At 26.9% G+C, this 13,861-nt stretch overlaps 2 protein-coding genes and 2 long non-coding RNA genes across 5 annotated transcripts in view; 1 reads left to right on the forward strand and 3 right to left on the reverse strand.

Moving 5' to 3' along the window:
- Nucleotides 1–1,752: 1,752 nt before the first annotated feature.
- LOC130674043 (myosin regulatory light chain sqh) lies at nucleotides 1,753–4,311 on the reverse strand. Its single transcript, XM_057479315.1, has 3 exons — nucleotides 4,119–4,311; nucleotides 3,809–4,022; nucleotides 1,753–2,015 (listed from the first exon to the last, which is right to left on the reverse strand). The coding sequence occupies exons 1-3, from the start codon at nucleotides 4,306–4,308 to the stop codon at nucleotides 1,895–1,897; spliced, it is 525 nt and encodes a 174-aa protein (XP_057335298.1). The 5' UTR covers nucleotides 4,309–4,311; the 3' UTR covers nucleotides 1,753–1,894.
- A 2,259-nt stretch (nucleotides 4,312–6,570) lies between these two features.
- On the forward strand, nucleotides 6,571–8,505 carry LOC130672815 (uncharacterized). Its single transcript, XR_008990773.1, has 2 exons — nucleotides 6,571–7,775; nucleotides 8,275–8,505. It is a non-coding gene; the product is annotated as an uncharacterized LOC130672815 (long non-coding RNA).
- On the reverse strand, nucleotides 8,354–9,828 carry LOC130672816 (uncharacterized). Its single transcript, XR_008990774.1, has 4 exons — nucleotides 9,703–9,828; nucleotides 9,234–9,342; nucleotides 8,966–9,148; nucleotides 8,354–8,873 (listed from the first exon to the last, which is right to left on the reverse strand). It is a non-coding gene; the product is annotated as an uncharacterized LOC130672816 (long non-coding RNA).
- A 2,536-nt stretch (nucleotides 9,829–12,364) lies between these two features.
- Nucleotides 12,365–13,861, reverse strand: part of LOC130673080 (sushi, von Willebrand factor type A, EGF and pentraxin domain-containing protein 1) — a 57,887-nt gene continuing 56,390 nt past the window's right edge. The window contains exons 17-19 of one of the 2 annotated variants that reach the window (XM_057477989.1): nucleotides 12,867–12,975; nucleotides 12,600–12,782; nucleotides 12,365–12,501 (exon numbers count right to left, since the gene is read on the reverse strand). In XM_057477989.1, coding sequence (XP_057333972.1) covers nucleotides 12,402–12,501; nucleotides 12,600–12,782; nucleotides 12,867–12,975 — 392 coding nt within the window. In that variant the 3' untranslated portion in view covers nucleotides 12,365–12,401. Of the gene's footprint in view, nucleotides 12,508–12,599; nucleotides 12,783–12,866; nucleotides 12,976–13,861 lie in introns of both variants that reach the window. The other variant, XM_057477988.1, reaches the window with a different exon arrangement.

Consider the following 13,861-nt stretch of genomic DNA (forward strand, 5'->3'; position numbering starts at 1 on the left):
ATAAAATAAAATTTATAGAAATGCACTTATTAATTTCAAAATTTTTTAAATGCGCATTTTTTAAAATTTTATTTTATTAATTGTTTACTCTATTAATTAATAATTTTAAATTAGTCTGATGTCTGCTACATTCAGCCTCATAAGTTAGCAGACAATTAAAAATTGTCGGATTTTATTTCAGCGATTTAATTTTTAAAAAAAGAAAAATAAAAATATGCCCGTGTAGAAAATTTAGAAAACTATAGGTGCAATTTTTTCAAATATTTTTTTTTTATAATTTGTGATTGTTGTTTGTATACATTGAGCAGAAAAAGAAATGGGAAAAGTAAATGATTTCTTCAGTCAAGAATCATATTTAATAATTTTTTTAATTAATTAGACATTTCACTTGAAATAATTGATGTCGTATTCAAGTATTAATTTGTTGTTAGTAATTATTACACAGAAAAAAACGATTACTTGACAAAAAACAATTTCTACTTGCCTCAAGAAAATTTTTACTTGACCTAAGAAATTTTTTGAATTATAAATTGAAAATAAAAATTTTCTTGAGACAAGAAATCTTTTTTTTTCTACGTAATATTCACGTTATAACAAGAGAAATAATTATTTTTAAAATTATAAAATTAAAGTTTAATAACGACGTAATGTTTTTTTATAAATTTGTAAACTGCGACGTATGAATTGCGCGCGCAATTCCACGATTTTATTACGCGGGTATTTTTAAATCAATATTTAGTGGTTTGTTTTTTTATCGTATAAGAATAATTATAGATAAAAGTTTATTGTAGAGAGCAATAAATTAAGTTTTATAGGAGTGCTATATAATGAAATAAAACCCATGAAATTAGTAATAAAGATTAACTTCGTAACTGTAGTAGTCGATGCAACTTTTTAATTATAATTAACTTATCGTTAAAAAAAAACTATAAATAAAAATAGAAAACTTAAACGGATAATTGTTTTATGAAATAAAAATCATTTACTACAAATTATTAGTCCGTATACTGTAAAAAATTTGCGGAGTGACCGTGGACTATATTCGGAGTGGATGACTTTGTATTTATTTAATTCCCCTGAAGTAAAATTTACTCCGAAGGGGAATTTATTTTAATATTAAAACTCCAAATCGGATCGAATGCAGATTTAAATGAGATCCAGTTCACTCCAAAGTCACTCCGCTCAAAAAACTCCGCATGCGAAGTAATTTTTTTTATAAAATTTCGGAACTCTGAGTGTTGGAGTAAATTCAGATTTAAATAAAATCCGTAATCATTCGGAATTTACTCCCGATTTTTTACAGTGTGACGTTTGCAAAGTGAAGAAAAAATAAAAATTTAATTGACTCATCAGTAATCAAAACAAAATAATGATAATAAAAAATTTAAAACCCGTTACAATTTTTTAAAAAATCAAATTAATAATGGAAATAAATTTAATAATATACACAAAAAATAAATTTAGTCTTGATATTTTCTTGATATATTAAAATACAAATGCCAATTATATGACAGCTAGATATATAATATATAATATATATGTATAATTTACAATAGTATCCGTTAATCGAATTAAGTGATCTATATTAATAATTAAAATTAATAAGAAAAATTATGGCATTACAATGCGTAAAAAAAAATTTCTGGAATAGATTAAATACTCATTTCTTTAAACATTAAAGTAATAAAGAAAGTAAAGAAAAAAAAATGCATTTTAAATTCTGAAAATTAAGTAACAAAAATACGTAAGCGCTTTTCTTTGCATACGTGTTTTTTCACATTAAAACCATACGATCAGAGTTTAAACTCATGGAAATAATTATCAATTCATAAATACTTGAAAAAAAAGTTAAAAAGATAAATAGTTAATATCTTGAATTATTATTTTTATATTTTTACTGTTCATCCTTGTCTTTTGCTCCGTGTTTCAGAATCCTAGTAAACTCAATGTAATCAAACATTGATCCTTTTATCGGGGCTTCACGGTACATTTCATCGACATCGTCATCAGTGAACCTGAGGAGATAAAAAAAATATTTAGTAAATTGAAAATAATAAAAAAGAAGTATTAAGGAAATAGGGTAAGTGTGAGTATTACAGCCGTTTCGGATGTCAGGTAAACTATGATCGCATATTTTAAAAATTCAGTAGAAGATACAGTACTAATTTTTTTTTATGGTGTTCAATTTGTTGTAAACTTCTAAAAATATTTGTGATAAAATTTTATTTTAATTAGTAAAGAGGGTGTGCCGTCAATTGATCCCAACAATTTTATACCACGACAAGTGATCTCTACAAATTGATCCCATCATCAATTGATCGTCAATTGATTTTTATCAACAACTAATTTACATAATTTAACTTTTTATATTTACAACAATGAATTTTAATTACTCAAGTCATAGTAATTAATTAATTTATGATCTTGTCAATGGGATCAATTATCGTGTGATTACTTGTCGGGGATCAGTTGTCATGGAACCAGTAATAGTATATTACACACCGAGGGAAGTAAAGTAAGAAATGTCTCAGATCACATGTAATTGTGATCAACAAACATGTGATCTGAGGCTTTCTTATTTACTTCCCGAGGAGTGTATACTATTTTTCTCCTCGACGGAGGCGAGAAGCGGCAACTTCGTTTTGCACAGCGGGACGAAAGTTGACGCTTTCCGCTCGGAGGTGAGAAAAGAGCATTTTTCTTAAATTTCAAATTTATGCACTACCGCGGGTACAAAAGTTATGTGTCTATTCTGCCGTACTTAAGAAAAGGGCAGTAAGTTCACTTACTGATTTTCTATTTAACTAATGTTAAAGTAACATTGGTAAGATAGAAAGGCAGACAAAAAAAAACGAATAAAACTTATTCATAAGATAATTCATTAAATTTATAAAATAAGTATTAATTTTTAATTTTAGTACTTTTATAAGTAAACTTTCATGATAAATTAACACTTATTCCACTGAGAGATTCTTTTAAAGCCAATTTCGCATAATCTTTATTGCAATTATTTATATATTTTTTTATATTATCATTTTTTAAATTTTCTTTACTTTTATGTTATTACCAATTTTTTATTTTACTCATTATTTATTTATTATGATAAGAAACAACTTAATCAACCAGACGTAAGGTAGGAGACCCAGTACCTGATCAAGGAACTAATTAAATTAATCGATTAGGAACCCTGATTCAGAAATCTAATTTGAAATAATTTAAACACGATCCGAAACAATTCAAAGTTGGCAAAATTGACTATACATAGATATACACTTTAGCATGGATTGAATTATTCCAAATTAGATTTCTGAATCAGGGAAACTAGTACTCGATCGGGGAATTAGTATTCGATCAGGGAATCAGTACCCAATTAGGAAACTAATACTCGATTAGGAAACTTGTACTCGATCAGGGAACTAGTATTCGATCACTCCATGTAAGATAAGAGTCCCAGTACCCAATCAAGGAACTAGTACTCGATCAGGGAATTAGTACTCAATTAGGAAACTAGTACTCGATCAGGGAAATAGTATTCGATGAGGGAATTAGTACTCAATTAGGAAACTAATACTCGTTTAGGAAACTAGTACTCGATTAAGGAACTAGTACTTGATCACTCATATATATGTATGCCTGTATTTACTACATATATTTATACAAATACATGAACTGATCGAGTACTAGTTCCCTGGTCAGGTATTAGGTCTTTTACCTTACACACTATTTATATAGGTTAGAATGTAAAAAGATTTTCTGCGTCCGTAATACCCATATATACCCTATAAATAAATTAATAAAAATAATTTACCGATCTCCCATTGTTGTCAGAAGCTCACGAAGACGTTCTTCATTAATATGTCCGTTGTTTTCTTCATCAAAACAACCAAATGCATTTTTAATAACATCTTCTGGGTCTGTTCCCTGAAGTCTTTCACCAAATAATGTTAAAAACATTGTAAAATTAATAGGACCAGGTGCTTCATTCATCATGCCTTCGAGATATTCATCAGTAGGACTTTTTCCTGTTTAAAAATATTATTATTTTAATTTTTATTGTCTTTTAAAGAAATCTATCAAAGTTAAATGCATTATTTGTTGGAATAAGGATTAATTATTACCTAAAGATGCAAGCATATCATGAAGGTCTTCTTTGTCAATAAATCCGTCATGATTATGATCAATCATATTAAATGCTTCTTTAAATTCAGCGATTTGAGCCTGGTCAAACATCGCAAATACATTTGATGTTGCACGCTGAGCACGTTTTTTAGTCGTTGCACGACGACCGGCTGTTTTTCTGGCAGACATTTTCTGAAATTAATAATATTTTAATTAATAACAAATAATAAATGTTTATTTCTTATTTGATATAAAAAATTACAGATAATTCGTTGGTATTTTTAAATATATGATCAGAACACGTGTCTGAAAACGTAAACAAATTTTAGGTTACAACATTAAAATATTAATTCGAAAAAACGACAACTGAAAAATGATTTTTGAATTTTTTCAGATAAAAGTAATTGATGATTTTAATAAAATAAAACTTTTTTTGTGCTGATTAATTTTATGAATTTTGATGTATCACCAATTTAGTGAAATTTGCTGACATTCACACGCGCTCATATTTATTCCATTACTTAAATTATATTTTTAAATGATACAGGAAATAGCAAACGTCCAACAATTTTAAATTTTTATGAAAATACTGAAAGTGGCCGAATTTTTTTTTTCCTTTTAAATAAATAAATAAAAATCTTTTTCATATCGGGCATATTTTTAAAAATTTCCTACCGATCACAAGTAATTTTTTTGAAAAAACACTAAAACTGTCAGATGTGTCCTAATTTAAATCTTGACTTTTATAAAAAATTAAACATTCGAAAAAACTCAAAAATTTTTGACTGCGAAGTTTTAAACGTAACAGTGATGACCTTTTAGAAATTATTTTAGAACTGAAAGTACAAAAAAAAACTGACTAAAAATTTTTTATTCTAAACTTTTTTCACTCCGTTTCCGAAGCGTTCGATCCTAGAATTTTTGTCCATAAAATAATCAGAGAACAAGTTTTTACTTTTCCCAACGTTTTTTAAATCCATTTTTAGACTTTTATTTTAAAAAATTTCGTTTGTTCGTAAAATGTAAGAAAAAAGTTGTCAATCAGCTTCCGTTCCTTTCTTTTTATTTTACAAAGATTAAAAATAGCTCACGAAGTTTTTCACCCTTTTTTAAATTTAAAAATTTTCTTCTATTAATAATAAAACAAAAAAAACTGACAGCCGTTCATTATTTCCATTACAATTTTTTCAAACTACGAAACAAAAATTAATTACAAATTCTTTTCAACCAATTACTTAACGATCTTTCGAATGAATACAAAAGAAAGTAAACTGAGGTTTTGCTTCGATATATTTAAATATTAAGTACATAAATGTGCTCATCAATGACTCATTGGATAAACACGATTTTTTGTAATTCAATTAAAAAAATTATTTATGTTCAAACAATTTTTTTCAAATTTGTATATTCAATTACTCATTAAAAATTCACCATAATAAAACATTATAAATATTTAAATAAATACATCAATAATTAAACTTCAATTTCTGAATTTAATTTTTAAAAAATAATTTAATTTCCTCAAGGTCTTAAAAATATTTTTCAGTGAATCACTGGTGGAATTTTTATTATTTTTTTTGTATCATGGACTAAACTAACTATATATAAGTACAATGGCGGTTACTTTCACAATTCACCATAAATATTTAGTAAAATAATATTTAAATCCAAAACAAAAAAACTTCATTGAATTATTTAAATATTTAAAAAAAAAATACTAAAGAACTGATTAAATTAAAATACTTACATTTGTAAATAAAATAAGGTGACGTAAAGTGAAATATATAAAAATATATATACGTCTAAACCTGTATGATACACTCGCGTCACTGATTCAATCCACAGATTCCCCCACTCACTACCACACCCGCGATACGAGCGGCGCTTGGCGGCAAAATTTTGAAGCTCAGAGCAGCAGGCGCGCTCTTTATTTAATTTGGGTCATTACCACATGTATGTACATTTTAGAAATGTATTTATATATATGATTGTTATTCATATTAACAATAATATTGTTTACGTTTTCGAAAATTTAAAAAATATTAATTGTAATTATTATAAAATTTTTTGGTTTGACTCTGGTATTGAAGATTTGAATATCGGAGTAATTTAAAAGTTTAAAATTTAAAATCTCAGCGAAATTCTATACAAGGGAAAAAAATTTTCGTATGATTCATTACCTTACATGGACATTGAACGCGAATAAAGTCCATTACTGTTGTGATGTCGCAATCTTTGATCTTTTGATATACATTTATGTTTGCGTTCGGGAAGTGAGCATAAAAACAAAAAAAATTAATTGTTCTTATCTTAATAAATTTATTTTTATTTTTTATCAATTGCAGTTATAGATCGTATTATATTGTGAGACGTCTTACTGAGAGAATAATTTATTTGAGCCAAATAAATAGATTTATTTAACTGAACAAAATCATTTATTTCATTCAAATATATATTTGTTTGTAGCAAACAAATGGCGCTACAGTGCTACATTCAAATACAGATTTGCTAAATATAAACAAATAATTGTTTCATTCAAATGAACCATATCTTTGTCTCAAATAAGTATTGATTGGGTTTATTCAAATATGGGATTTATTTGTCTGAAACAAATATTATTTGGCTCAAATAAATTGTTCTCTCAGTGCAACATAACAATTAGATTTGAATATAAAACACAATAATTATATTGTAGTGTTCGATCGTTAAAATAACTCTATAAAAAAATCCATATGGGAATCGAGCCTAGATTCTTATGTGGGTTCCGATATGCCGTTTTCGGATGAATTCTCATATGCTTTTCTATAGGAATATAAATCTGTTCTTTTTTTTATGGGAGCGTATCAATAAACGATAGACGTGGATTAAATTCAGAGTAAAAGTGGAGCGGATGACTGTGCATTTTTATTTAATGCTCTTGCAGGAAAATTCAATCCGAAAGGGAGTTCATTATAGTTTTAAAACTACGGTTTGAAATGGAATAAACTCCTAAAGGGAGTTAATTTTAAAACTCCGAACCGGAGTGAATACGGGTTGAAAGAAAATCCAGATTACTCCGAAATAAATAAAATCCGTAATCGCTTTGAATTCACTCCCGCTATTTTGCTAGTATATATTCCTGGATGTATATTTTTTCGTATGGGATACTTTGGTCAGCAATTTTGAATTTACATTGATGTAATTTCAACGAATCATCAGAAAAATCTAAACGATAATTTACATAATGTTCTTGCCACATCAATAATCAACTATCAGTAGTTGACTTCTATGATACAGATCAAAATGTCAAGGAATCAAAATCTGCAATACGTAATTGGTTGCGACAAAGATTTAAACAAATACGCGAGCTAAGATAATACAGATGATAGATTCGCTTATAAATTAAGTCGGAATCCATTTCAAGTTCAGTACATAGTCTGGCAACGATCGAAAATTCTCCGCAAATCTTTTTATTGAATAGTAGTTAAAGTTTTTTTGTTTAAATTTTTTATAAAAAAATTTCGTACTATTCTACGTAAACTTGCTAGTTTATAAAATATATTTTTGATATTGTAGCAGAACAAAACAAAATGTCTAAAATAATTTTATTCTTATCAATTTTCTCATTGACTGTCATCTTGAGCAGTGCAAGTGATGGAGGATGTCTCGGAAAATGGGTATCTAATTATTATATTTAAGTACTAAGAAAAAATAAAAATATTCAAAGTAACAAATGAAAATGTAAAAAATGAAAACGTTGAAATTTGACCTGTAACTCAAAATGCAAAAACTCACACTAAATTTTAATAAATTTATTTTATAGTAAATTTTACTTTTTATAAAAAAGGACCTGAGGTTGTGAACCGAAAGTATTACATTTAAAAAATAATGGAATTTTTTTTAGACCCGCGAAATTTGAATTTTTTACTAAACTTTACAATTTTTGAAATTTCAAATTTATCAACTTGCGGATCGGGACTTTTTTACGAAGAATAATTTCTTAAAAATAAAAAAATAACTTTGGACTTTGGAGATCTAAATCTTATTAAATATTTTATAAACAATTTTTTTGATAGAAATATAATAAATTTTTCGTATGTTGATTGAAGAATAATAAAGCAGTCAAACTCAAAAATGGAAAAACGTTTGGCAATAAAAAAAATTTTTTTCTTCCAGTGCCATCCTCAGCAAGGTTACTACTGTTGCTTTGATTATGTTTGTTCTGGCTATTGGTTCCAAGGTAACTGTGTAATGGCTATATCTCCATTTCATGGATAGTGAAAAAGAATAATATAATTTTACAAAGTTTGTAAATACAAAAGCCAAGTCATCATTTTGTAATATTACTTTATTTCTTATCAGTAATTAATATCAAATTTATGAATAATAAATCTAAATAATAACGAAGACACTATATATATATACAATAATAATACAAATTTCGACCGTAAAGATCGAAAAATAATTATGAAAAACATCAAAATATTGTTTGTTCAAAACTAATAAATTACGTCCTTTAGTTTTTTTTTAAATTAAAATTATTTACACTTATTTTTATTTAAATCTTTCGGTGTAATGGTTCATAAATAATTAAAATTTTTATTTATTTTTTTTTGTTCCATAAAAATAATTATTTCATTTAAATAAATTTTATTTTTTACAAATTTAATTATCGAACGGTAACACCGTTAATAGTGATACCGTTTCTAGGAGGTGGTTCTACTTCGTAATGGCCAGATCTATTGTAAGTTCACCTCCCATTTTGTCCACTATATCTAGAAAAATATTTAATTATTTATTATTTATCAAATATGATTAATAATTAATTAGAAATTAATAATCTTTTTTATCTTATATTCAAACTTACCCATACGTGCTTCCGGTCCCGCTGTACGGACTATCATAAAGGCCGTCTTCTGGGACATTTTCATACATTCGACCATTCGTGTTATCATTCAAACTAGAATAAGACATAACAGCAGCATTTTGATCCTCTTTCCTTTCTGCTGCTTGAACATTTTCAGTATTTTTTACTGGTGTTGCTTTACGTCTGTAAAAATTGTGAAAATTGTTTGGTAAAAAAAAAAATTTATAAATAAAAATATACTAGATAGTTCTGTAAAAATTAAACTTACAGTCTTAGGTAAACTAATCCAAGAATTAATAAAATAAAAATAATAACTCCAGCTCCGATTCCAACACTTGTACCAACACCTTGAGCTTCTGCTATTTCATTTGAAATCACTGTAATAAAAATATATTAATAGTTAAATAAATTAAGTTTTAAATTTAGTTTTTTCAACACAGGTAAAAAAAAATAATTTGAATTCGACGTTTCTGACTTGTATTTGTCAACTACACGGAGAGAAATTTATGGTACCCATTACAATATATTATGGGATTGGTTTCCATAATGCATGGTAACCGGTTTTTTTGAAATGTTGATTATAGGAACGGCACCCATATATATTATAGTTATCATTACTATAATAATATGGTAACCGTTACCATAACATTGTGGTAATGGTAACTATAATATTATAGTAATGATTACCATATATTATGGTAATGATTACGTATGAAAATTTTCGTATGATTCATTACCTTACATGGACATTGAACGCGAATAAAGACCATTACTGTTGTGATGTCGCAATCTTCGATCTTTTGATATACATTTATTTTTGCGTTGGGGAAGTGAGCATAAAACTGACTATGTACAAAAAAAATTAATTGTTCTTATCTTAATAAATTTATTTTTATTTTTTATCAATTGCAGTTATAGATCATATTATATTGTAAGACGTCTTACTGAGAGAACAATTTATTTGAGCCAAATAAATAGATTTATTTAACTGAACAAAATCATTTATTTCATTCAAATATATATTTGTTTGTAGCAAACAATGCTAACATTCAAAAACAGATTTGTTAACTATAAACAAATTCATTATTTCATTCAAATGATCCATATTTTTGTCTCAAATAAGTATATACTTATTCATTATCAATATTGATTAAGTCTATTCAAATATGGGATTTATTTACCTGAAACAAATCTTATTTGGCTCAAATAAATTTTTCTCTCAGTTCAACATACACTGTAAAAAATTCGCGGAGTGAATGCGGATTAAAAGTATTAAAACTCTGGGCCGGAGTGAATTGGGAGTGAAATAAAATCCGCGTCACTCCGAGATCACTTCGCTATAAAAAACTCCCAATTCACTCCGCATGCAGAGTGATTTTTTTTAAAACTCCGGAACTCCAAGTGGCGGAGTGAATTCGGATTTTATTTCACTCCCAATTCACTCCGGATCGTTTACAGTGTAACACTTAGATTTGAATATAAAACACAATAATTATATTGTGGTGTTCGATCGTTAAAATAACTCTATAAAAAAATCCATTTGGGAATTCAGCCTAGATTCCTATGGGGGTTCCAATATGGTGTTTTCGGATGAATTTGCATATGCTTTTCTAAAGGAATATTTATCTGTTCTTTTTTTATGGGCGCGTATCAATAAACGATAGACGTGAATTAAATCCGGAGTAAATGTGGAGCGGATGACTGTGCATTTTTATTTAATGCTCTTGCAGGAAAATTCACTCCGAAGGAATCGATTCATTATAATTTTAAAACTCCGGTTTGAAATGAAATAAACTCCTAAAGGAAGTTAATTTTAAAACTCTGATTCGGAGTGAATACGGGTTGAACTAAAATCCAGATTACTCCGAAATAAATAAAATCCGTAATCACTTCGAATTCACTCCCGCTACTTTACTAGTATATATATTCCTGTATGTATGTATATTCCTGGATGTATATTTTTTCGTATGGGAAACTTTTGTCGGCAATTTTGAATTTACATTGATGTAATTTCAACGAATCATCAGAAAAATCTAAACGATAATTTACATAATGTTCTTGCCACATCAACAATCAACTATTAGTAGTTGACTTCTATGATACAGATCAAGATGTCAAGGAATCAAAATCTGCGATACGTAATTGGTTGGGACAAAGATTAAAAAAAATGCGCGAGCTAAGATAACACAGATGATAGATTCACTTATAAATTAGGACGGAACCCGTTTCAAGTTCAGTACATAGTCTGGCAACGATCAAAAATTCTCCACAAATCTTTTTATTAAATAGTAGTTAAAGTTTTTTTATTTAAATTCTTTATAAAAAAATTTTTGATATTGTAGCAGAACAAAACGAAATGTCTAAAATAATTTTATTGTTATCAATTTTCTCATTGATTGTCATCTTGAGCAGAACAGTTAGCGGAGGATGTCCAGGAAAATGGGTATCTAATTATTATATTTAAGCACTAAAAAAAAAAATAAATATATGAAGTAACGACTAAAAATGTAAAAAACAAAAACATTGAAATTTGACCTGTAACTCAAAATGCAAAAACTCACGTAAAATTTTAATAAATTTATTTCATAGTAAATTTTACTTTTTATGAAAAAGGACCTGAGATTGTGAACCGGAAGTATTGCATTTGAAAAATAATGGAATTTTTTTTAGACCCGCGAAATTTGAATTTTTTACTAAACTTTATAATTTTTGAAATTTCAAATTTATCAACTTGCGGATCAGGACTTTTTTTTACAAAGAATCGTTTCTTAAAAATAAAATAATAACTTTGGACTTTGGAGATCTAAATCTTATTAAATATTTTATAAAAAATTTTTCTGATAGAAATACAAAAAATTTTTCTTATGTTTATTGAAGAATAATAAAACAGTCAAACTTGAAAATGGAAAAACTTTTGGCAATAAATAAAATTTTTTCTTTCAGTGCCATCCTCAGCAAGGTTACAAGTGTTGCTTTGATTATACTTGTTCTTCCTATTGGTTACAAGGTGTCTGTATATTGGATTTATCTCCATTTTTCGGATAGTGAAAAAGAATAATATAATTTTACAAAGTTTGTAAATACAAAAGCCAAGTCATCATTTTGTAATATTACTTTATTTCTTATCAGTAATTAATATCAAATTTATGAATAATAAATCTAAATAATAACGAAGACACTATATATATATACAATAATAATACAAATTTCGACCGTAAAGATCGAAAAAATAATTATGAAAAACATCAAAATATTGTTTGTTTAAAACTAATAAATTACGTCCTTTAGTTTTTTTTTAAATTAAAATTATATACACTTATTTTTATTTAAATCTTTCGGTGTAATGGTTCATAAATAATTAAAATTTTTATTTATTTTTTTTTGTTCCATAAAAATAATTATTTCATTTAAATAAATTTTATTTTTACAAATTTAATTATCGAACGGTAACACCGTTAATAGTGATACCATTTCTAGGAGGTGGTTCTACTTCGTAATGGCCAGATCTATTGTAAGTTCGCCTCCCATTTTGTCCACTGTATCTAGAAAAATATTTAATTATTTATCATTTATCAAATATGATCAATAATTAATTAGAAATTAATAATCTTTTGCTTTTTATGTTCAAACTTACCCATACGTGCTTCCGGTCCCGCTGTACGGACTATCATAAAGGCCGTCCTCTGGGACATTTTCATACATCCGACCATTCGTGTTATCATTCAAACTAGAATAAGACATAACAGCAGCATTTTGATCCTCTTTCCTTTCTGCTGCTTGAACATTTTCAGTATTTTTTACTGGTGTTGCTTTACGTCTGTAAAAATTATTAAAATTCTTTGGTAAAAAAAAAATTTATAAATAAAAATATACTAGATAGTTCTGTAAAAATTAAACTTACAGTCTTAGGTAAACTAATCCAAGAATTAATAAAATAAAAATAATAACTCCAGCTCCGATTCCAACGCTTGTACCAACACCTTGAGCTTCTGCTATTTCATTTGAAATCACTGTAATAAAAATATATTAATAGTTAAATAAATGAAATTGTAAATTTAGTTTCTTCAACCCAGGTAAAAAAAAATAATTGGAATTCGACGTTTCTGACTTATATTTGTCAGCTGAGACGAAATCAAGTAAAATTTGAGTTTTTTGACTTAAATGGATAGTAAGATAGTCAAGTTTGTCAACAGCAAGTCAAAATTAATTGAAAAAAACATTTGATTTTGAATTTCTTTTGGTTAACTTGACTTACTTCGTATCCATTTAAGTCAAAAAACTCAAATTTACGGTTTTTCATCATTTGAAAATCGAGTTTTTATTAGATCTCGACGTTTTAACCCTTCAGCACTCACGCTATGAGTTTTTTTCTCTCACTTGACTTGAAATATTTTTTTCTAAGTAATTTCAAATGGAATGACCTAGTGAAATTTTTTCTTTCTTTTGAAATTTAAAAATTATTTCGAACAGAATAAATATTTTTTAAAGATTTATTTTAAAAATCCATGAGACTTTTTCTCATCACGCGAGTAAAGTAAGGCGTAAAAATTAATACGGTTCGGCTCCGTTCGGACAGTTCCATTACATCATTACTTAGAAAATTAAAAAATAAAAAACAAGTATATTATAGAAAATTTAAAAATAAAAACAAGCGAAATATTCAAATAAATTATCATTAAGTCATTATTGGGAAAGTGCGTAATATTTTTGTTTTATTTAACTTAAAATTTACTGATTAAATTTACGAGTCAATCGGCCAAATAGTTTCCAAGTTATACGAAGAATTAAATTTAAAAACCAAAATATTAAATTGTTGACAAAAAAAATATTTTTCTCCCCTCCGGGCGAAAAGCGTCAACTTTTCTCCCGCTGTGCGAAACGAAGTTTCCGCTTTCC

Source organism: Microplitis mediator, chromosome 8, assembly GCF_029852145.1.
Source record: "Microplitis mediator isolate UGA2020A chromosome 8, iyMicMedi2.1, whole genome shotgun sequence".
In the NCBI taxonomy this organism is placed as follows: Eukaryota; Metazoa; Arthropoda; class Insecta; order Hymenoptera; family Braconidae; genus Microplitis; species Microplitis mediator.

Excerpts from the sequence above, each read along its gene's own strand:
- LOC130674043 (XM_057479315.1), bottom strand. The coding sequence starts at position 4,308 with ATGTCTGCCAGAAAAACAGCCGGTCGTCGTGCAACGACTAAAAAACGT. Across the intron at positions 4,023-4,118 it reads TGATATGCTTGCATCTTTAG|GAAAAAGTCCTACTGATGAA; the intron begins GTAATAATTAAT and ends ATTTTTAAACAG. Across the intron at positions 2,016-3,808 it reads CTGACAACAATGGGAGATCG|GTTCACTGATGACGATGTCG; the intron begins GTAAATTATTTT and ends TTATCTCCTCAG.